The 24,436-nt window shown below is 39.3% G+C and overlaps 1 protein-coding gene and 1 long non-coding RNA gene across 2 annotated transcripts; both read left to right on the top strand.

Annotated features, from left to right (window-relative positions):
- Positions 1–10,045: 10,045 nt before the first annotated feature.
- On the top strand, positions 10,046–12,914 carry LOC307172599. The gene is made up of 3 exons (XR_013823733.1): positions 10,046–10,176; positions 12,442–12,493; positions 12,792–12,914. It is a non-coding gene; the product is annotated as an uncharacterized lncRNA (long non-coding RNA).
- Positions 12,915–12,936: 22 nt separating this feature from the next.
- LOC307172588 (uncharacterized protein) lies at positions 12,937–22,932 on the top strand. Its single transcript, XM_079895102.1, has 7 exons — positions 12,937–13,166; positions 13,249–13,283; positions 13,995–14,090; positions 14,202–14,361; positions 14,442–14,509; positions 14,603–14,698; positions 22,365–22,932. The coding sequence occupies exons 1-7, from the start codon at positions 13,064–13,066 to the stop codon at positions 22,614–22,616; spliced, it is 810 nt and encodes a 269-aa protein (XP_079751228.1). The 5' UTR covers positions 12,937–13,063; the 3' UTR covers positions 22,617–22,932.
- Positions 22,933–24,436: the final 1,504 nt, after the last annotated feature.

Below are 24,436 nucleotides of genomic sequence, written 5' to 3' on the forward strand. Positions count from 1 at the left end.
ACATTTTGCAATAGGGTCCCATTAGTTAATGTTAGCTGATGCAACTAATAACTAATATTACCTAACAATGAGTAATACATTTGTTACAGTTTTTATTAATCTTTGTTCTTGTTAGTTACTTAATGTTAACAAATAGAGCCTTACTGTAAAGTGTTAACTTCATATTGTGTCCATTTTCCATTGATTTACAGTGGCTAATAAATCATGTGGGTTCTTTCTCGGTGGAAGAATGAGGTTCTCCTCAATCACATTAACTATGAACACGTTCCATTAATGTTTGACATCCACAAAGTGACAATACTTTTCGTCTTAATTTTTAACACTATATGTATATATTGGTTTATCACTTCAAAACTAAAAGACTTCTTCGTTTTGATTGGCATCCAATGCAATGACATACAGACATTTTTAAGTTTTTGGGGCCACTAAGCGCTTTAGTCCTGCCACTAGATGGCAGAAGTATTCATTTCACATTCCTGATTTTAAACTAGAAATAATATTTCAAATGTCTACAGGATATCCAATAATCACTAGTTCACTCTCCGAACACCTGTCCACAGAGACACAAGAGCCATACAGGCTTTTAAATTCAGACGCAGGCGTCTTAATGAGGCATTTTTCAGGTCATGTCCTCTCATTCACTTCAGTTATGAATTACCTGCATTGTTATATATGACTGAGCACTTTCATTCATTTCATTTAAAGCACTTTACTGAGTTTGCTGTCTTCCTGTCATGGCAAATATGTCACATTAATCTGGATAATTATCATTTTCATGTTCTGTGGTGGCCCAAAGTGGCCTAGTAAAATTGACATCTTCACTCTTTATTTAAATTACAGTCGATTAGCCTTACATTCAGCATTTCATTGTTGCAAATATATTTACATCCACATTGAGGCGAGTTTGTTTAGGAAGAATTCATCAATCCCTCCAGACACATGTGTTTGTCCGTAATGACATGTAAAGCATGATTCCACTTCTGTTTGTACATGTTCTTGTTGCATGTCGCAATGAAAGGCTCATTTTCCATTCATTGTGAATTCTGATGTTGATCTAGAGCTTTTAAAAGAAATCGGAGCTTAAAATCACTGCGACTGATTGTTCTGTGTAAATAGTAGTAGGCTGTGTATTTTTGGATTGTCAGAAGTGGGATGGGTGGAAAATCGAGGCCTGGTGTAAACAACAGTGTAATGTTACCTCTTTAACAGTGACTCTGGGGAGTGTTTATACTGTACATCTTAAAGTGAAAGTTCACCTTAAAAATTAACAATACGCTAACACTTCATTTCAATGCTCCACTTTAGTTCTACTGACATGTCAACTTATACAACTAACACCTATCCCTAACCTAACAGTCTACTAATACGTCCCTTTAAGGCAAGTCATTTCACCCGACGGCTAAAGTTTAAGTACAGCTCTTATCTCTTTGAATGGGCAAACATCAAATTCTCCAATGCTGTTATTAAATTTCATATTTGAAATCACCAATGAAACTTTTGAAGAATATCTTGGCCACTCTTTTCCATAAAATGAAAATGAAAGTGGACTGTGTCTAAGATTATAAAAAACACACATGACATATGACTGTCAGAACAGTATAGCACATGAGACTTGTGCACTTGTAATTTGTATGATTTTTATGGTGCTTTTTTTGTAATTTTGCAGCTTCACAGGCACAGTTTCCATTTAGGCTGTTCTTCAGAAATGCACCTTTTCAGATGGACTGGTGAATGGATGGACGTGCATTCATGACATGTCACATATTCATGTGCTGTTGGCTGTGAAGTGTCTGACTCTCGGGGGTTTCATTAGTTCACTCTCCGAACACCTGTCCACAGGGACACAAGAGCCATACAGGCTTTTAAATTCAGACGCAGGCGTCTTAATGAGGCATTTTTCAGGTCATGTCCTCTCATTCACTTCAGTTATGAATTACCTGCATTGTTATATATGACTGAGCACTTTCATTCATTTCATTTAAAGCACTTTACAGAGTTTGCTGTCTTCCTGTCATGGCAAATATGTCACATTAATCTGGATGATTATCATTTTCATGTTCTGTGCTGGCCCAAAGTGGCCTAGTAAAATTGACATCTTCACTCTTTATTTAAATATTATTATGAATGTGTTAAAGATTCTGAAGTCGTATTGCATAGTTCTGCTTGGAGTCAATTATTTTATTTCTGATAATAACGCAATGAAACATGACAAATTGTGCGACATCATTTTTGCCCAAACTGTCAAACAAAGAAATTATGAACACATGCAAAAGCAAGAGAGAACCAACTAAATATGAATAACTGATTGTGTTGTAGTCAATGTTTGCTTTTTCCTGTCAGCTTTTTGTTTTTCTATGCATTTTTTTTTTTGCATAGTAAAATAAAACCTGTAGCTGTAGTTTGCCCATTCAGTTTGTCAGATAAAAACCTTAAACAAGTTTAGTGTTTCGTTTTTGCCTCATATTTAAAATATTTAAAAAAATATATAAAATATTTCCCTCATATTTCGATGGTTTAATCAAACTTGTAGGGTCATTAAAAACTAACATCTCCTCCAGACATCATCACTTTTGGACACTGCTGTACTACAAGGTACTTAAAAGATATTTATACTATAAATAAAATTATACTACTATTAAAAACACACACACTGTAAAAAAAAAACACACAAATGTGTTCAGAAATACTGGTACCTTGAGGGTCTATTTTTACCTTATCTACAAATATTTAACAGGAAACCTTTGGGTATTTTTAGTTCATACTGGATATAGTTCATATCCTTAAGTTAATAATATATTTATTATTATTACATTTATGAACCTTGAATGCAATGTACTGTAAGTCGCTTTGGATAAAAGTTTATGAAAATGAAACTATTATTAATTGTGATTATACATTTATATTAGATTTTGATTTATTTATTTAATGAGCATTGTAACGAATGAAGTTAAATGGAAAATTATTTGCCTGTGTCTTAGATATGACCATTTCATTTGACTTCAGTTTAACGACATGCATTTGTCTTGAAGTGCAGTGCAGTAATTATGAAAATGAGAGCTGCGATGCAAACGTGTCCCCTGCCTGCTGAATGGAAATGCAAAGCCACATATTTGAGAGCAAAATTTTACAGATGGCAGAAACATACTTTATTTGCTCACGACAGATGAAGGGATTATTTCGGGTCATTTCAAAGAATTTTTTTTTTTTCCTATGAGGATCTTTAAAGTTTTAATACAGTTATTTCTGAGGAATCCTATTAGAATGACTTTAAAAATGTTGATGTTTAATAGTCTTTGCTATTTTTCGAACAATCGGGTCAAGTTCTAAGTCTAAATGACATAGAGGATTGGGTAAGCTGTGCCATAATTTACTTATGTTGTCATGGTCAAGGAGAAAGTAATAAATTAATACACTTCATTTGATTTAGGATGCCTACGATCAACTAATCTATAACAAAGTAATGCCCACATTCTCCCAGAAAGTCTTTACAAAAAAGATCTGGTAACACTTCATTTCAATGGTCCACTTTAGACATTCTACTGACTATAAGTAACTACATGTCAAGTTATTCTACTAACCTGAACCCTAACCTAACAGTCTACTAATACTCTAATACTCTATTGTTAAGTTACTTGTAGTTAGTAGAATGTCTAAAGTAGACCATCGAAAAAAAATTTAACCAGAGATTTTATAGAAGAATACTTCTGTCAGGACCATTATCGTCAAATACAATTGGCAATTGCATACAGTTTGGATTGGCGATATGGTTCTGTTCTGGGCAAGAATTCCCTGCGCATCCATGCAGCCTAGCAGCAATAACCCCCCTTACGGTAAACAGACCAGAACCAACATGAATCTATTGCAGATATCAATAATTCAAAATTTTAAAGTACAACATAATTCGAGAATTTATTCTGATTCAAGGGGAATCAGAATGCCAAATCCTGACTGGGCGAGAGGAGGAGCTGGGGATGGAGGAGGGTAATAGGCCTTTATCGCATCACAATAGAACGGCGGAAGTAGCCGCAAAAAATTGCTGAAGCAGTGTACTGTGTCTTCCGGTTATTGCGTTCACCATGGCTGCCTGTTAATTATCACTGGACTACTTCGCTCTCGCATTTCCCAAAAGTTTTTTTTTTTTTTTCTTGATTCCATTTTAATGCTTTAATTAAATTGTTATAACCGATTATTTAAAATGTAATGATTTAAGCAAAACTTTATTCAAAGGTTAAACCAAACTTTTATTTTGACGGGTTGCCGTGTAGACCTTTGAGTCTCTCTGTGTTTTATGATATGACGAGAGTTTTCCTCAAATGAAGCTAAAATGCTGCTGAGGTGACTCTCAGAGTGGCTGTGTTGATGAATGGCATTAATGTCCTCATATAGGCTGAAAACATCGCGAGCGTCGTGCGTGCCTCAGTGTGTGTGTGGTAAATGAAACAGCGAGTCTGTGCCATTCATTCACAGAGACACGCAGAACATGCATGATTCCTTTTTAAATAGTCTTTATGCGGTTTAATCTTGACAGACACTGGTCTATATCGCAATTTTATTTAAGTTTACTGACCTACTTTTCATCTAAAGGTAACTAAGTAACCACCGGAAGTGCGAGTACACTGCTTGGCGATTTCGAACGTTCCGAAACCAGGAAATGAGATAAAGGCCTATTAGCTCCTGAGAAACGTGATAGCTGCTGATAATACTGAGGGAGCTTATATATGTATATGGTGATAGGCGTCGTATTCCTATAGGTAGACGTGGATCAGCCAAGTGTCAGCTGATGCGAGCTTGACTGACGTGACCTGCCAGAACTGATGCTATGCTTAATTTATTTTTGTGACTGGCACTATGTAGCCTATTAGTATTTCAGCCTAAATCTATCAAAATTCTGTAATGCCTTGAAGAAAACTGTAATGACATAAAAATACAATATATTGTATAGTCCCGTTCCAAAATTCATATTTTGCATTATTTCACATTCATTTTCTTAAAGATGTCATAAATCAGCCAGGAAAGGGTTAAATAAAAAGAATATTTTAATGTAGTGAAACAAATGTGGATCGCCATAACTGGAAACATGATAAACTCTTGATAGAAGTACACTTCTGTCATGACAACATGATTTTGGCATGGTGATGAGAATGACAATGTCAATGTGTTTGGTCTTGGCGGAATAGATCTGCTGCTGTTATAGCTGCTACTGTTATTGCTCCTGTTTCTGCTGTTATTGCTGCTGCTATTATTGCTGCTGCTGTTATTGCTACTGCTGCTGCTGCTGCTGTTATTGCTCCTGTTTCTGCTGTTATTGCTGCTGCTGTTATTGCTCCTGTTTCTGCTGTTATTGCTGCTGCTGCTACTGTTTTTGCCCCTGCTGCTGCTACTGTTATTGCTGCTGCTGCTACTGTTTTTGCTCCTGCTGCTGCTGCTGTTATTGCAGCTGTTATTGCTGCTGCTGTTGTTGTTGCTGCTGCTGCTGCTGTTATTGCTCCTGTTTCTGCTGTTATTGCTGCTACTGTTATTGCTGCTGCTACTACTGTTTTTGCCCCTGCTGCTGCTGCTACTGTTTTTGCTCCTGTTGTTACTGTTTTTGCTCCTGCTGCTGCTGCTGCTGTTATTGCAGCTGTTATTGCTGCTGCTGCTGCTGCTGTTATTGCTGCTACTGTGATTTCTGCTGCTGCTGCTGCTGCTGTTATTGCTCCTGTTTCTGCTGTTATTGCTGCTGCTGCTGCTGCGGTTATTGCTGCGGTTATTGCTGCTGCTATTGCTTCTGCTTCTGCTGCTTCTGCTGTTATTGCTGCTGCTGCTGCTGCTGCTGTTATTGCTGCTGCTGCTTCTGCTACTACTGTTATTGCTCCTGTTTCTGCTGTTATTGCTGCTACTGTTTTTGCCCCTGCTGCTGCTGCTGTTATTGCAGCTGTTATTGCTGCTGCTGCTGTTATTTCTGCTGCTGCTGTTATTGCTCCTGTTTCTGCTGTTATTGCTGCTACTGCTGCTGTTATTGCAGCTGTTATTGCTGCTGCTGCTGCTGTTATTTCTGCTGCTGCTGTTATTGCTCCTGTTTCTGCTGTTATTGCTGCTACTGTCATTGCTGCTACTGCTACTGTTTTTGCCCCTGCTGCTGCTGCTACTGCTTTTGCCCCTGCTGCTGCTGCTACTGTTATTGCTGCTGCTGCTGCTGCTTCTTTTTTGCTCCTGCTGCTGCTGTTATTGCTGCTGCTACTGTTTTTGCTGCTGCTGCTGCTGCTGCTGTTATTGCTGCTGCTGCTACTGTTATTGCTGCTGCTGCTGCTGCTGCTACTGTTTTGCTGCTGCTGTTATTGCTGCTGCTGCTGCTGCTGCTGCTGTTATTGCTGCTGCTGTTATTGCTGCTGCTGTTATTGCTGCTGCTGCTGCTGTTATTGCTGCTACTGTTATTGCTGCTGCTACTGTTTTTGCTGCTGCTGCTGCTGCTACTGTTATTGCTGCTGCTGCTACTGTTATTGCTGCTGCTGCTGCTGTTATTGCTGCTGTTATTGCTGCTGCTGCTGCTGCTGCTGCTGCTGCTGTTATTGCTGCTGCTACTGTTATTGCTGCTGCTGCTACTGTTTTTGCTGCTGCTGTTATTGCTGCTGCTGCTGCTGCTGTTATTGCTGCTGTTATTGCTGCTGCTGCTGCTGCTACTACTGTTTTTGCTGCTGCTGCTGTTATTGCTGCTGCTGCTGCTGTTATTGCTGCTGCTGCTGCTACTGTTTTTGCTGTTATTGCTGCTGTTATTGCTGCTGCTGCTGCTGCTGTTATTGCTGCTGCTGTTATTTCTGCTGCTGCAGCTGTTATTGCTGCTGCTGCTGTTATTGCTGCTGCTGTTGCTGCTGTTATTGCTGCTGTTATTGCAGCTGTTATTGCTGCTGCTGCTACTGTTTTTGCTGCTGCTGCTGCTGCTGTTGTTATTGCTGCTGCTGCTGTTATTGCTGCTACTGTTATTGTTGTTGTTGCTGCTGCTGCTGCTACTGTTTTTGCTGCTGCTGTTATTGCTGCTGCTGCTACTGTTATTGCTGCTGCTGCTGCTGCTGCTGCTGTTGTTATTGCTGCTGCTGCTACTGTTATTGCTGCTGTTGTTATTGCTGCTGTTATTTCTGCTGCTGCTGTTGCTGCTGCTGCTGTTATTGCTGCTGCTGTTGCTGCTGTTGGTTATTGCTGCTGCTGTTGTTGGTTATTTCTGCTGCTGCTACTGTTATTGCTGCTGCTGCTGCTGCTGTTGTTATTGCTGTTGCTGCTACTGTTATTGCTGCTGTTATTGCTGCTGCTGATGTTTTTGCTGCTGCTGTTATTGCTGCTGCTGCTGTTGTTATTGCTGCTGCTGTTATTGCTGCTGTTATTTCTGCTGCTGCTGTTGCTGCTGCTGCTGTTATTGCTGCTGCTGTTGGTTATTGCTGCTGCTGTTGTTGGTTATTTCTGCTGCTGCTCCTGTTGGTTATTGCTTCTGCTGCTGTTATTGCTGCTATAAGCAAGCAATACATGCTGCTGCTGCTGCTGCTGTACAAACATAGGTGGGGGAGGGTGCAGGTGCAAATTGTGCAAATTGATGCTGTGCAAATTGCTACAGCAAACAATAATAATTTTATTGTTGAGCAAATAGCCCATTAGCTACCAATATACGGCAATCAATCAGCTGTGCTCTATAGAGAATGATGTAATTGCAAGCAGATTGAGGTAAGGACTTATGAGCCTGTGCTATCTAGAGTTTAAGGACATAATGTCTAGATTCTTAATTCAACATCTTTGCAGCTTTAGAATGAAGTCTCATACTAACCCAACCATCTGGCTGGCAACAGCAGGTGCAACAGCTTGGTACCTATAGTTATCTTCAAGTAACAATAGGTATCTTCAGGAAAAGTGAATTGGTAAATTATCTTTTGTTACCATGCCAATCCTCATCAAGAGACTGAGAAGTCTCCATATCTTCTAATGTTTGGCCAAGAGCAAGGTTTCAGAATCAGTGGTTATTTGTGTGTGTGTGTGTGTGTGTGTGTGTGTGTTTGTGTGTGTGTGTGTGTGTGTGTGTGTGTGTGTGTGTGTGTGTGTGTGTGTCTTTTGTAGAATGTAATAGAATGAGAGCAAAATTCTTTTCAACTGTTCAAAGATTAAAAAGTTTTTGCAGGAAACATTCATAATTACACCACTTACTGTTGCTTGAATCGTTTTAATGATGTACCTGACAATAGTACAGCATAATCAAACAAACAAAGGTTTAATTAATCATCAGAATTCAAACTAATCTTCAAACCATTTTGATCTGTGTGCTACTAACAATCAGATTTGTCTTGACACACTTTCAGTTTCTTGTTGTTTTTGTTGTTGTAACTTTGCATAGAGACTTTGACTACCAGGGGTTTTAGTAACTTGGATATCTTGCTTTCCTAGGCCTAAAATCATAAAGCACTTATCGCTAAAACTTGACTCCCTTCCCGTACTTGCCATCAGTTGTGCTTTCAGAGACACTTTTGATCATGGATACTAAACTAAACTTGCACTTCAGTTCCTAACCTCCATAAAAACACAGTACAGCATGGATTAGAGAAATGATTGTGTCTAAACTGTACTGAAAGATGTTTAAGTGCTAGAAAATCCTAGAAATCCATGTTTGTCATCTGAGCACCCACAATCCTTCTGTGTCTCAAGCTAGTGCTCTGCATTTTTGTGATACACGCCACTACAAAGGGGTAATTGTCCGGGGAAAGTCTTGATTTCACCTGCTGAAATCAACTTCAAAGTCCGTCTTACATCTTTGTGACATGCCACAGTTTCCACTCCTCTCAACCTGCCCCAAATACAGATCTCCAGACTCAAATATGCAGTGAGTTAATGTTACTACTGAACAAAGAGCTGTAAACTGCAATTGTACACAACAGATGAGGTGGAGGGGAATTTCAGTTTCTTTGTTTCAAATGACCCGTGATTGGTAATTTGTGAGTAGCATTGCTGAAGCTGGAAGCTATTGAATTTTTTGTAGTATTGTGAAAAGTGTGTATATTTTGTCGATTTGCAGATGATGGTTACAATCCATTTGGTTAACTTATTACACTTTAAAATATACATGTATTCCATACTTTAATTTGTTTTCCTTGCTCGAGTGGACCACATACTTGTTTGAAACAACTTCAACAAAAGACCCAGAGTTGAGGAAGACTGAAGGCTTAAATACATGAGGAAGGTAATCAACCGAACAGGAAACAGGTGAGGACTAATTAGAAACCAAGACAACTAATGAACGAACTAGAACTAAAGACGGGTTCACGCTGTAAGAGACAAATGTTGAAAATCCTAAAAAATAAATTTGAACCTAGGCCTAGTGGAATACTGCTCCATCATTAATGAATAATTACACAGGAACAAATGAGTAATCCACTATTAACACTCTAGTAACTATTAACTAACAAGAAACTCTGATTAACAAATTAGTAAGTAATAGCGCTCAGTTGAATGAGGTAGTTCACTATTAGCTTATCAGTAACTACTAATTTTTTTATACCTCCCAGAGAACTAAGAACTACTATATACAGGTTTTTTTTAAAGTGATACAATTTATTCTTATTAACTTCAGTGAACCTGAGTTGTGTTAAAAGCTGATTTCATTTTTTTTGTGTTTGACTGTTCAAATCAAATTTCATTTGAACTGTTTTTGCATTTCGATTCTTAACACTTTAAAATCAAATGTCAGTTTTGTAAAGGAATTCTTATGTAGACATATATGTTAAGATCCTGTGAAACAATTATAACTTTTGACTATTCATGTATTATATGAACTACTATTTAGATAAGTTAAATTAATATCGTTAATATTATCAAAAGGCTATACAATTAATCTGACACAGTGCGTTTACAGAAGTTAAACTGCCAGTCGAGATGTTGAATTCAAAGCTGTGCATAACGAATAATTTTATATAAAGTTGAATGCATCATTTCAGTAATGACACACCCCATCATCCTAGTAAGCACACGGTCATCAGACCAATCCCATCAGTTTCCACTAATTAGGAAACCTTCCCTCTGATGTCATCGGGCTGGAGGAGCACATAGCAACAGAGAGAGAGAGAGAGAGAGAGAGGAAGGGGCAGAGGATCATATTGGCACACTTAACTTTATCCACAGCTGTTAACAACTCCAGTCTAATTCGTGCTTTCCCACTGTACAGTGAAGGTAAGCATTATTTCCCAATATACGTATTTAGATATTGCTGAAGTGTAAATATAGTTTTGGATGCAGCTGTAGGTTTAGTTGGATCTGCTCTGGCTGGAGATGCTGTTGCGTATTGAAGGTTGCCATGTTTTCAAACAGGTGTTTTCATGAATCTAGAATTCATCAAGACCCAACGTGTGACGGATGATTAAAATTACATGTGTGGATTAAGTTGAGAACTAGGTTGCACTTTATTTTAAGTTTACTTTAGGTTCAGGGCTAGTGCCTATTACCCAGTTATTGTAATTACTATAATAAGTACGTAGTATGTACATGGAGAAGAGGATAAATAAAGTGCTGCTGTGAATGTAGGCTGAGATTTCTTGCCTTTTTTTTTATTTTATTTATTTTGATTATTTTAATTTCTTCTATGTAAAGCACTTTGAATTACCATTGTGTATGAAGTGTCATCATTGGGAAGTACAGGATAATATATATATATATATATATATATATATATAGTTCAGCCACACTGTAAAAAAAAAAAAAAAAAAATTTTTGCAGTAAATAAAAGATTATTGGAGTATGTTTTATTCCATAATCTCACCTTTAATTCAGTGCGTTACTTGCCGAATCCTACAGCAAATTTTTTTCAGTTTTTCAGTGCATCTGAATTTTTTATTATGCATTTTGCTGACACTGGTTACACTTTACTGTAAGGTGACGTAGTTACATTATACTTACATAAGTACTAAGTAATATTAATTAACTACATGTACTTACTATAGAGATAAGGTTAAGATTTAGTCTAGGGTTAGTTGCTTGTAATTATGCATCATTTACTGTTATTACTGTAGTCAGTACATGTAGTAACGTGTAACTACGTCACTTTAAATCCACTTTTATCCAAAGCAACTTACAAAACAGCAACAAAAGCAATTTGTCAAAGAGCCCACAATATTGGAAATATACAATGCCGGGTTTAATAGACAACTAGATGAGGAGAAAGAAGAGGAGAAATGCAGACAGATGTTCAAAATCATCCAAAACATGCTACTGTGGGATAGGAAAGAGAAAGTCATAATTTGGTGGAACCAATGTTTTCACACAAGACATGGTTTCCAGGATAGTTTCCTGAAGGGGTTGTTCACTGTCTCACGGGGAACGGAGTAACAAGCCGTGCTTTGCACTTACACCCGGGGGATTCGCCCAGAACAAACAAGTTGTTAATTGTGTGAGGGCAAGCGGCCTCGATGCAAGGGAACATCTGTAACTGTGAACCCGTGTGTTTGGCAGAGACACTGAACCCTGGATTGCGATTCCTGTGATGTAACATTGAAAAGATACCACACACGAGATGCTATCTGTTTCAGATTCAAATGCTGTATGTGCGCCTGTGGAAACTGAATCAGTGCGCCTCTGTTTCGGCTAATCAAATGACATCTACAGTCAAACCAAAATGTATTCAGACACCTTCAACATTTCTCACATGATCACAGCTTATTCGCTATAGTTTAGAAAATGGTAATAAAACATGACAAGAACTCAGAGTTATCAAATCAGTTGATATTTCACTGGTTTTGTCCATCCATTGAATATCTGTCAGCTGTTAAATTTAACTACACAATTAGATAATACCAGTTTAGCTCAACCAATCACTAAGCAATGCTTCATTGTGTTCAGTCTGTGTGTAAAAAAGAGTATTAGCAATTAAAGAACAAACACTTCAGCAAAACATGATCAGCTCAAAGTGTCTGAATCATTTCTGGTCCCAAATTTTAATACATTTTACTGGTAGTCAATGGATGAAGAATAGTTGGGTATAATATGTCACAGTTTACTTTATTTTGCTCTCCTCACTTACAGAAATGATCTATAGTAAAAAATATAAAAAAATATTTCTGGTGTCTGAATCATTTTTGGTTTGACTGTATAAGAAGAGATTGACATGGTCCATTGCAGATCAAAGCAGAACATCATGTGCCGAGGTCATGGGAGGTTAAGCATGTTCCGCACCGACAATCATCACAGGCCAAGTTTGCATAGCTCTCGGTGAAATCTATATCTCCAACGTCATGGATGCAAACCACCGTCAGTGATTTATTTACTGGCAAAGGGAATTTTCTAGTACTGATACTCGCCATGCTATTCGTTGGTTGCTGGACTCATTAAACATGTCAAATGAATTTGATTTAATCTTCAAAAAACACCAACATCCATAAACATAACAATGTTCTTACTGTTTTGCATCATAACTAAATGACAAACATCTTTTCATGCTTTCAGATGGCGTTGGGAGAAATCGAGAAAAGCAAGAATGTGAGGTCTTCAAAAACAGGTTTGTTGTTATAGCATTTCATCATCTTATTGTATGTAAATAGATATTTTATGTGATTTGATTTGTGGTAATAAATGGTTTCATTTAACATGCCAATGGAACTGTGTAAATCGTACAAAAAAACAACCGTACAAAAAAAAAAAAAAAACGCTTTAATAATTTCATTAGAAATTCGTTCTGCTCGTGCTTCTAGTGTGCATGTTTTTCCATGCATTTCTCGGCTGGACAAGTTACATTTAATCACATGCAAATCCTGTAAATGCTCTAAAGTTCTGTACTTCATCTGTTTGTCCAACAGGCTTCTTGTTTTTTCTATTATTGCAAATGAGTCTGCTCTCTAAAGTGTGGCCACAGACTACCGAATCTGTCACAACCACAACTGAACATGACTCTGACACAACCGTACATGACTCTGACACAACCGTACATGACTCTGACACAACCGTACATGACTCTGACACAACCGTACACAAGTCTTTCATTACCGAACCGACAGCAGGTGCAACTTCAGGATCTGTAACTCATTCAGTGCATCCCGAGAGCTCGAGCTCCTCCACTTCAACAGACCAGATGTCAACTAAGGCCACATCAGGCTCTACAAACATTAACACACAGAGCACTTCTTCTGCCGATAAAACTGTTTCCACAATGGGCAGTACTAATATGAACACAGGTATTCTTTCTTTCTGTCATACTCACGTTGTCTTTCGTGTATGGTTACAACGTTTAACTTGTTTATTTGTTAATATTTTCAGATAATTCATCATCAGTAACAGGAAATTACTCTAAGGTGAGTGCTGGACATAGAATGCTTAAGTTACACTTTATATTAAAGTGCCCATATTATGCTATTTTAAAGGCTCCTAATTTTGTGTTTTGAGTCTCCTGCAACAGCATTACATGCATCCAAGGTCAAAAAACACTTTAATTTTCTCATAAAGTCTCAGATACAGCTACAGTGTTTGAGGGCGGGGCTAAGAGATGCTGTTCAGCCAATCAAGACTATATACTGGAATTATGCAAATTAGTTACAAACTTGCGTGGGTTCAGCAGAAGTGGGACTGGAATTACTGACGACTCGTTTTAGTTCAGAATCACTTCTTTCTTTTGGGAGACAAAAACTCCATCTTTGAAACTTTGCAGACCTTTTACATTCACAAACAGCTGCTCTATTACACACGACTACATGAAAGGGAATATCCCAAAAAAACATAATAGGGGCACTTTAAGCATATTTAACTATTAACATTTGAAGTCATCACTTGATACAGTGCAATTATTGTGAAACAAGTTTTAATATTGTACTTATTTTTTTTTTAAATACCTGCCTGTAATTACATCTACAATTACACTGTTGTGACCATCCCTTTCCCCTTTACCCACCCTTAAACCTACCCATATAGCACCTAACCAGTCCTGACCTTACCCGTATCCCACCTCAATGGCAGCTTAAATGCTTAAAATGTAAATCTTGAATTGAAACTTTGTTCCTCCCATAAAGATGTCCTGTCCAGTATTTGATTGCACTACGGATTGTTACGTCCAGTTCATGAATGCCACGATGAAACCCTGCCCACCCAGCTATAATTTCTGTGAGGTCAGTCCACCGTGCAGATGGGAACCTCCAGTGGAAATTAAGTAATGCGAATCATGTGCTCATGAACTTGTAATGATTTAAAGAGTTACACCTTGCTCTGTTGTGCTTCAGATAATGACACAGAACACAAGTTACTCTGTCAGGTGCAGTGCCTCATGTGGTATGTCCTGCGGGAACTCGACTCTCGGTAATTGCTCTTGGAAATGTTGCAACACAACCAGTTGCCTCAACGACACTCTGCTTGCCTTGACCAGTTCACTCAGTACGACAGGTAACCTCAAGCTCTGTCTTATTATCTCAGATATGTAGTCGCATTTGAATATTGACTGTTTTATTACATGTCTTCAGTAGCTGCAACAACATCCACTACCACTACAACAACCACAAAGGCCACGGGTCCAACCACCCAAGCAAACAATGTAAGAACACACATAGCCATTTGTCACTGTAGGGCACAAATAAACATTTTGTGCCAGTTTCTGACTTTTGCTTGATTTCTTTATTTCCAAAAGGGCAAGAAGTGTCATAATATCAAGTGTGATGGGCCAGCGTGTTACAAACCCATCAGTACCAGCATGCTGTGTCCCGTTGGTCAGGATTACTGCATGGTAAAAAAACTAAAAAACCTATCTTCATATTTATTTCATAATTTAATGTTTAATAAATTTCTTAGTTGGGTTTAGACACCTTAATCATATTTTTCTTTTTATTAGATTAGATTAAATCCCCACCCTCCTGTCTATTAGAGCTAATGGATGATAAGTATAACTATAAAGTTTTAATAATAATTGACAATAAACTGACAAAAATGTCATGCACATATATTGGTGTATTCGAAAATCATGGTTTAAAACTGTTTTGTTTAGTTTGTCTAAAAGGAAATAACACTCCACAGAAAATTGATTATACATTTTTTTTAGTTTTAGATTAAGTGAAAATTCTACTTTCATATTATAGCTAATAGAATTTTTGTTTATGGTGAAATTAAATTGTAAAAAAAAATATTATTTTGACCTATATTAAGTATCATTTTGGAAAATATTTTGACTCATTATATGGTCTTCATGAATAATAATCTTTTTTCTTGTAATAATAATGTTTTTGTCATATGGGAAAATAACATTTTTTATTAATATTGATTTAAATTTTAAGGTATAAACTTTTTTATTATTATTATTAATATTTTGAATTAGTTTTTATTGAAATTTTATACAAATTTAGTAATTTCTTGATATGCTTTTTAATGTTTTTTAATTTTTTATTGCTATTTAAGTGTCATTTTTGAATGTTGAACATGTTACATTCTCCCAGCTCCCCTCCCTGTCTGACATGTGATCCTGTCTATAGTATACATACAAACACATGCATTTAAAACTCCATAAGATAATGCAACTGATTATGAATATTAATAAAGAATAACAATACATATGCATAATATTAAATAATGAAATTATATTAAAAGATGAAAATATAAAATAAAATAGTCTTCAACTATTGAAGATCGCCACAGGAAAGAGCAAACAGGAACGTAACAAGGCAGCCTAAGGCGGAGGTCCCTGGTGGAAAGCCAGACGTTTTGCTCAGGTTGGTATGCAGGTGTCTTGGATCTTCTGGTGTCGGCCTGGTTCTTATGATGTCGGACTGCCCATTGCAGATGGACATGAGCTGAGTCCCAGACTCCTTAAACCAGTGGTCAACAGCTGGAACCTCCAATGGCTCACCTGACCAGGAGTCATCTTAAACTCACTGACACAACTTGAAGAATGACTTCCACAATCTTGAGATAAACTGGGGACATCGATCGTAAATTATATCTTCAGGTAAGGCCGTAGTTTCTAAAGACTTGGTGGAAAAGTGCCTCGAAGGTTGCAGGCCTTAGCAAATAGATCTACTACCATTAGAATGCATGTGAAGGACCCGGACTGATAGTGATGAAATCTACTCCCAGGTTTAGAAGCTTTCCCTCCAGCAGGTATCTGGGAGATTTAGAGATGGCACAAATGGGACATCCTTGTACCAACCAACGAACTTCCTGAGACATAATTGGCCACCAGAAGCGATTGCGGAGGAGTGAAAAGGTTTGCTGAATGCCTGAGTTACCAAAGCCCGAGGGGGAGTGACCTGAGTCCATGAGGGAAATGCGGAGGGAGGATGACACATAGAGCTTTCTCTCAGGAACTCACAGCGGAGCAAGCTCAGACTGAGTGGCCTTGGCGATTTGTTCCTCAAGGGACCATTGGATAGGGCTGATGATGATTATGGGTGGAGGAAGGATGTTCTCAGGAGGGACCGTCAGAGAGTCTGGAGATGGCAAACGAGAGAGCGCATCTGCCTTCACAATCTTTGATCCAGGTCGGTAGAATACTGTAAAGTTCAATCTGGTAAAGAATAATGGCCAAACCTGGTGAGGATTCAGAAGTTGCGCAAGTAGATACTCCAGGTTGCGGTAATCAGAGGTGTCAAAAGTATTCACATTCATTACTCAGGTAGAAGTATAGATACTAGGGTTTAAAAAGACTTCTGTAGAAGCTGAAGTATCAACTCAAGCTTTTTACTCAAGTAAAAGTGTAAAAGTACTGGTTTCAAAACTACTTAAAGTATAAAATTAATGTAAGGAAAAAAATGCCATTAAGGACAAAAGCTTAGGTCGCGCCACAGGGGCCGATAGTGCACTACCCCATCTCCTAAAAAAACAAACATTTTTCTAAAGACCATAATGACGATAATGTTATATTAAAATGTTAATGTTGAAAAATTTGGGATGCACTAGGTTACTGTTTCAGCCGCATATATGCCCATTGAAAGTGAATGCATTTTAGTACAATGCAAATACATTAAAGAACCATATATGTGTACTACCGAGCATTAACATGTGTTTCATGGAGCAGAAGATATGAAGACTAGTTGCCTATAAGTATTGTAATGGTGCACAGTGTTGCCAGATTGGGACGGTGATTTCCAGCCCAAAAGCTCACCAAAACCCACCCAAAAAACGCCCAAAATGTTACTGCCAAAATAATGAGATATAATTTTATTACCATGTCACTCAAGGTTGATAAGCACCATTTTTATCTCCTTAAAATGATAAAATTAATAACGATGATAAAATAAAATAAAAAATAAATTAATTTTCCAGGAAAACAGATCAAAACAGGGCAATAATTAAGGAGAATTGGCAAATCTGACTAAAATGTCCAGTTGGACCCTGTCAAAACGGCAATCAAGAAATGAACCGATGACTTTAACCCTCGGAAGTACACACTGCAGAACATAACACAGAATTTAGCAGTCAAAACTGATTCATTGTTGATTCAAACCTTTTTCAGCAGCTGTCAGGGACAAGTAGAGTGCATGCAGCCTGGACGGTGTAAAAGTTGCAGATGTATGGTAAGGTTAGGCCAGTGTGCACATGACCATGGACAGGAGTCGTCCATATTCGATTTCAATTCAAGTCATTCAACTGTGCTCTCCTCTCAAAGTTATATTCACCATCGAGTCATCGTAAATCGAGTCATGTGGTGGGAATGTGTACTTTTTTAGAGTTGCTCACTATCTCACTCTTTACTGTAGATACAACTTACTGTATAGTAGGTTATGTCACTTTGGAATTAGTGATCACTTGAACATACAGCTACAACTTATCGCGCTAAATCGCATCTGCCTGCTGATCGCTGATTGGCTAAAAGTGCGTGCTCATCGGTGACGTCAACACCAACACCAGCTGACTCTGCATGGGCGTGTGTGTACAGTAATGTCATGATGACTGATTTTATGGACTACATGCACACTTTAGTTTAGTTTTTAAATCAATTAGACTTTAAAATGTAGATGTTTGAAAACCGCCGAACTGACCCCAAACCAGCCCAAATTTTGTCCACCCGCCCAAACCCGCACAATCAAATTCAAAACCAAATTCAAAAAAAGTCAAACTTTAGAAGCAGATGATGTACACGATGGATCGCGTACAATCCAATAGGGTGTCACAATGGTATATGTTTATAATTCTCATCCAACCACAATCAAATGCTCTGTGTCAGGGTGGACGAGCGTAAGTGTGGTGGTGAATGCTGCCTTCAGCCATTGGAAGGTGGTTGTGGCTGCTGCTGTCCAGAACAGAGGTTTGGGAGGTTAATGGAGAGGCAATTTTGCTGAAGTTGGAGATGAAGCTTCTGTAGAAGTTGGCGAATTCGATGAAGCGTTGTAGTTCTTTTACTGTGGAGGGAATAGGACAGTTTCTAACCTCCCCTGGTCCATCTGCACTCCGACTGCATTAATGACGTATCCGAGGAACTGAATAGAGGGTCGATGAAATTCACACTTCTCAAGTTTGAGGTATGTTTTCCCGAAGCTTTTGGAGGACCTGCGTAACGTGGAGATGATGGTCAGTCTCATTCCGGGAGTTGTCATTGATGTAGATCTTCATTCATAAATCCCTGGAATACAGAGGGTGAGCTGACTAGCCAGTACGGCATTAACCGGTACGGAATTACTCGTAGTGCCCAGTGGGTTTTATTATCCGGATGAGGTTGTATGCACTACGCAGGTCCAGCTTGGTGAAGATCTTGGTCCCTCTAAGATTCTTGAGGGTTGCAGGAACCAGGGAAAGAGAGTATAGGTACTTGATGGTGTGTTGGTTGAGTACTCAATAATCAATACATAGCCGCAAGCCTCTGGAAGTGGCAGAGGAGGTAGAAGGGCAGATGTAGCCCTGGCAAAGAGCCTCTTCTACATACTCCTCCATGGCTTCTGTCCCGGGATGGAAAGCGGATAGATTCTACCTTTGGGCAAAGGTGCACTCGGCTGTCGATTGAAGATCAGTCACATGATCGGTGAGGTGGTAGTTTAGCATCATGTTTAGAATGTCTGGTACCCGGCTGGAATGGCCATCTTACTATCTCTTCAAGGGCTCTCCACCGTGATGGCATTGAGAGGTACGGTTTGTGCACCCACAAAGGTTTTAGGGACCTCTTGGGAAGTTGAAGACCATCAAAGAAGCATTTCTTATTTGAGGCCAGAACCTCACCGGTGGTCCAAGATATTTGAGGAGAGTTAATCTTAAGCCAAGTGCGTCCCAGTTGAGCCCTCCAGAACCAGCAGCGAGATCTCCTCTACATCCAATGTGGAGAGTGAGGGTAGGGGTATGGTGAGTGATGATGCCTCGACCAAGGGGCAGGGGATTTCTGGATGTTGAGTTGACAGAGATGAAGTCATGGAGTCAACATGGTCCTTGACTGTGATGAAAAGGTGAGCACTGGTCACTGTTAGAGTGGAATTAAGTGGGGCAGTGATAATTGGTAGCGATTGGATAACACTCACTGCAGGACAATGAGGTCGCAAAGTTACATTCATGTAGGAGGTGGCTTCCAGATCTACAGTATAGACACAAGTGATTTAGGGATATGCACTGTAATGGTGTGATAGGCAGGGCCTGAAATTAACACCCGACCACACGCCAAATGCGGGTGAATTCTGCAATTGGCGGGTAACACTGTCAATCTACCTGCCACATTGGCAGGCAGCCAATGAGAATCGACCCTTCGCGGGGAGTTTGATTGACAGGCGATCTGGCCAATCATAATCCGCGGAAAAATTTTTTTGTCCGACAAAGCAGTCAGGAGAGTTCAACGTTGGAGGATTTGAACTTGAAAAAACGGAGTGTACTGAGTAAGCCTACTGACATCTTTCCGCAGTTAAAACTACATTCCTTCTTAATATGTTCATTCATGTTTATTTGATGCTATAAATTAACTAGAAGGAAGAGATGATCGGTTCACGAGCAGCTTTAACTGAGGCACCACAGCGATCTGTCAAGACACATTACAGAGCCACAAAACGGTATTGTCTAAATTTCTTTAAAAATGACCAAATTTTAACGTTGAGACTTTGTTTAATATCAAAAGTAACCTGGACTGTCTTGTCTACCAGCATGTTGTCAGTGTCTCTGCTGCGCGATGTGTTTTTCATTGCGTGAGATCATGGTTTGGTGTGAGCACGGTGTAGCTTGTCGGACATAGCAACAGTAACTAAAGGGGACGGGTCTTTGCGAAGGTTTTTTTTTTTTGCGACTGTTGTTCTTTGACATTTAAACGAAGTCAGCCATTTCGTTGGATTTTAGCTAAAAATGTGGGCGGCACATTACTAGAGTAAAGAAAGCATCTGTGAAAGCAGCGCAGTTTGAGTGTTTCGGAACGTATATGTGATCGGAGAGCAAGATGAGGCCCTTCTCTGACTACGTTTGAATGTGTGAGTTAAGTATTAAACTGTTGGTGAGATGAGATGAGATAATGCAACGCTGACATAGGCTACAGTACAATGACAGTTGCACAGATGTTGGGAGTTGGGAACCGGTGAGAAAATGTCCGGTAGCCTACCCGGTAACTTTACCAGTAGGCCTAATAACAATATTAATTTAGTTCTGCTTAACGGTTCCTGAACGCTGTAACTAACAGCTGCCCAGCCATCAACACAGCCGCGTGTAATTTGTTTACATACGAGCTGCACTAGGTCTATATCTGTATTCTAAGAGTTATTATTACTTGTATGGATCTCGTTAATAACTTGACAGCACTTAAATGTGTATTCTTACAAGTTAAAGAACAAATGTTTGTGCTATTCCTCTTTTTTTTCACCTTTTATGAGGCCAAAAAAAAAAAAAAACTGGCTGGTAAAAAGTCACTGTGGCGGGTGGATTTTTAAATCCACCTGCCACAGTGGCTGATGGTCAAAAAAGTTAACTTCAGGCTCTGGTGATAGGCAATATGGTGAAAGATGAAACAAGTTTGTCTACTGGTCCTGTAGGGCAGTTTGTGTGGCGTGGCAGCGGGATTGCAGTGCTGATATATAATGACCCCCGAATGGAGCATTGAACAAGGTTTTCTAATCCCATGGAGTCATCATACACAGCGAGCTAGAGCTGCAAAGATGGTTTTAATCCCTGGTGATAAGCAGTTATGAGGAGAAATTTGTTCCATTTACTCACAGCGGCCAATATGTGGAACTGCGGATACCCTTGGTTCGAGGCCAATCTGCAACAACTGGTAAGTCATTCAGGTAAGTCCTAGTTACAGACGAGACCAGACAACTGAGTGTGGGGAAGTGGTGCTTACGTATAGTTCTGGATAATGGTTAAACGGTGACAGGTGAGCATGATTAGAAGTCCAGTGATTGTGAACGGAGAGTTGAGGGAACTGGCGAGCTTGTAGCATTGGCAAAATTTTACATTTCCGTAACATTTGACTAACATTCATTTTATTTAAACTAATATTTATAATTTCTTTGGCTGTTGGCTGTTGGTTGGTCCAAAGAATAATTTCTTCAGTGTAGGGAACCCACACAACAGCTCTAACAATGACATACGGTAACAACATCGTTGGAATCGTTTTTCCAGCTATTGAACAATTAAAACATTTTCAGCCAATCAGAATCCACCTGACATTAAAGAACTTGAACATTTAAAGCTGTGCAACATTGTCTTCCCCTCTAAGAGTCAGTCCGTATGAGGAGGCTGATAAAATAAGTGGGGGCTCATCCAGGATAATTTTGCCACCATATTCTGAAATGGTCTTGTGTGGTGAATGTCATTAAGGTCTTAAGCATGTTTTAAAGAGCACCTATTATGCTTTTCTCCACGTTCACTGGTCTGTAGTGTGCAATGTTTCTGTTTGAGCATGAAAAAGCTCTGTAAAGCTCCAGTTATTCTCTATATCAGTGTCACTGTTATTGAACTCCCTGAAATGCCTCCATTGTAGTCTTGAGTTTTCTTCCGGGAACGAACACATCACAATATTCGCAGAATAAAGGGGCGGGGCCTGGTTGAGTTAGTTAGTAGTGTGTTGAAACTGGCGGTTATGGTAAGGGACGGGACATTTCCCAAACACGCTCGAAGCGCTCGATCAATCACAACACACTCTCGACCAATCACAACACACTGCTCCAGCCGACCAATCAGAGCACAGAATGTTTTTCAGAAGGAGGGGCTTCATAGAGACAGGAAGTGAACAGAGCGTTACTGACAGACTGGGAAGAGAGGAGCCGCAACAATGGAGAATATGAGGAAAATAATCAACACTCAGTCATGAAAACCTGTTCTAGTAGAGCCCAGAAACAACATCAAGACTTTGTAAAAGGCATAGTAGGTCTTCTTTAAGACAGTAAATAGGGTAAATTTTCATTTCATGTTGACTTTAAACCATGTGATATTCAGTTAAAGGATCTGCTCTGATGCTAAATGCTCATGTTAAATCGAAACATAATCATTGTCTCATTTTTTTTTAGCTAAAAAAGACAACATCTGGCAGCACAGAGAGCTGGCAAGCAGGTTGCAGTGAAGATTGCAGAAAGATGCCGGTTTGTTCAACCTCCGTTACTACCTGCTACTTGGAGTGCTGCAATGCCACTTCGACCGCCTCGTGCCTCAAACTGACCGGTGACGTGAACATGCCCAGCTCCGCCACCAGGGGTCCTCACTCTCCCGCGCTGCTGATCGCCTCTCTTCTGCTCTTCTGGATACTGAAAGTCTTCACTTGAGTGCAACAAAGTCACATTTACAGGCAATCCAAGAAAGCGCAGAAAGTGTATGTTTGTTTTAAAGCTGTTTGTACTTCTTTTACTGTCCCTTTTACATTATTTGTGATATAAGCATGAAGGTGTGTGTATGTGTGTGTGTGTGTCTACAAGATCCATGTGAAAAGCAGAATGTACGCATGTGTATATATGTGTATAGATGCCAAATAAGCTTTACTGTGGGCATCCATAGAGAGTTCTGTCAAGTGGGAGGGTGCCTGTTGTTGATTCTTTATTTCACTGAAATCATCCACCCAGGAATATATATATAACACTGAAGCAACAAATATGAGGTTTGCTTAAGGCTGATTTATACTTCTGCGTCGGACCTACGCCGGAGCCTCTACGCTGTAGGCAACGTGTTGGTTTTCATTTATACTTCTGCGTTGTTGTCCGCGTTGACGCGCAATTACACTTGCAGAGGGAGCATTTGAAACCCGAGGGAGCGGTCCTAGCAGACCAGTCACAGCGCTTGCGTCCGCGTAGAGTTGACGCGTTGTTACATTTTTGGAGAGGTGCACGTCAGAGTACGCCGAAGGGTACGCGCGCTACACACAGCCTACGACGTAGCTACGGCGTGAGTTCGACGCAGAAGTATAAATTGGGCTTTATTCTTACATACAGATTGTTACTGAGTTGTGCATCTATTATTAATTCTTGCACTTTTTTGGCAAGCAACAAACTCCGTACAAAAAACGGAGAATGTTAAACTTGACCTTTTCCGTTAAGTTTAAGGGCATTTCCTTCAATCCTACACTAGAGACAACACATACCACTCCATTACAGTGCATACTACACTACATACAACACATACTACAGCATTACAGTGCATACTACACTACATACAACACATACTGCAGCAATACAGTGTATACTACACTACATACTACACTATTACAGTTCATACTACACTGCATACTACACTATTACAGTGCATACTACACTGCATACCACACTATTACAGTGCATACTATGTTTTATACCATGGTCTGGGTGAATACACGATTCTGATTGGCTGCAGGGTGTCCGTTAAAAAGTGATAATGTACACCTAGGAAAGGCGTCCCGTCAATTTGCCTGATGACAGTTCTAAATGATTGCGCTGGCTCAAACTCACTGATCAACTGCTGCGGTCGGGTCGCTGTGGCCACGTTGCTTGGCAACGCCTGTATACGGGAGATATTAAATAGTGCGCTCGACTTAATAAATAAAAACCCTCACGATTTTTACTCTAAAACACATTAAAGTATTATTAATTGATTAAATATTTCTTTCTTTCGTAAGTGACCATGGTATAAGTGGGATAATGCCCTTCGAGGTGTCCATTAACAGAAATTAATGGACTTCGCGGAAGCAACCGTCCTCCACTTCGCGTCGGACGGTTCACGCCTCCGCGTCGTCCATTAATTTCTGTTAATGGACACCTCGTCGGGCATTATCCCTTACATATACAACACATACTACACCATTACAGTGGATACTGCACTACATACAAGTACTACACTATTACAGTGCATACTACACTATTACAGTGCATACTACACTGAATACTACACTATTACAGTGCATACTACACTATTACAGTGCATACTACACTATTACAGTGCATACTACACTGAATACTACACTATTACAGTGCATACTACACTACATACTACACTATTACAGTGCATACTACACTATTACAGTGCATACTACATGCATACCACACTATTACAGTGCATACTATGCTATATACAACATATACTACACCATCACAGTGGATACTGCACTACATACAAGTAC

The sequence above is a fragment of the Squalius cephalus genome, assembly GCF_949319135.1.
Source record: "Squalius cephalus genome assembly, chromosome: 15".
In the NCBI taxonomy this organism is placed as follows: Eukaryota; Metazoa; Chordata; class Actinopteri; order Cypriniformes; family Leuciscidae; genus Squalius; species Squalius cephalus.

Coding starts and splice junctions, on each gene's coding strand:
- LOC307172588 (XM_079895102.1), top strand. CDS start 13,064: ATGTCAACTAAGGCCACATCAGGCTCTACAAACATTAACACACAGAGC. Junction 13,284..13,994: donor TAACAGGAAATTACTCTAAG/GTGAGTGCTGGA, acceptor CCTCCCATAAAG/ATGTCCTGTCCAGTATTTGA. Junction 14,362..14,441: donor CAGTTCACTCAGTACGACAG/GTAACCTCAAGC, acceptor TGTCTTCAGTAG/CTGCAACAACATCCACTACC.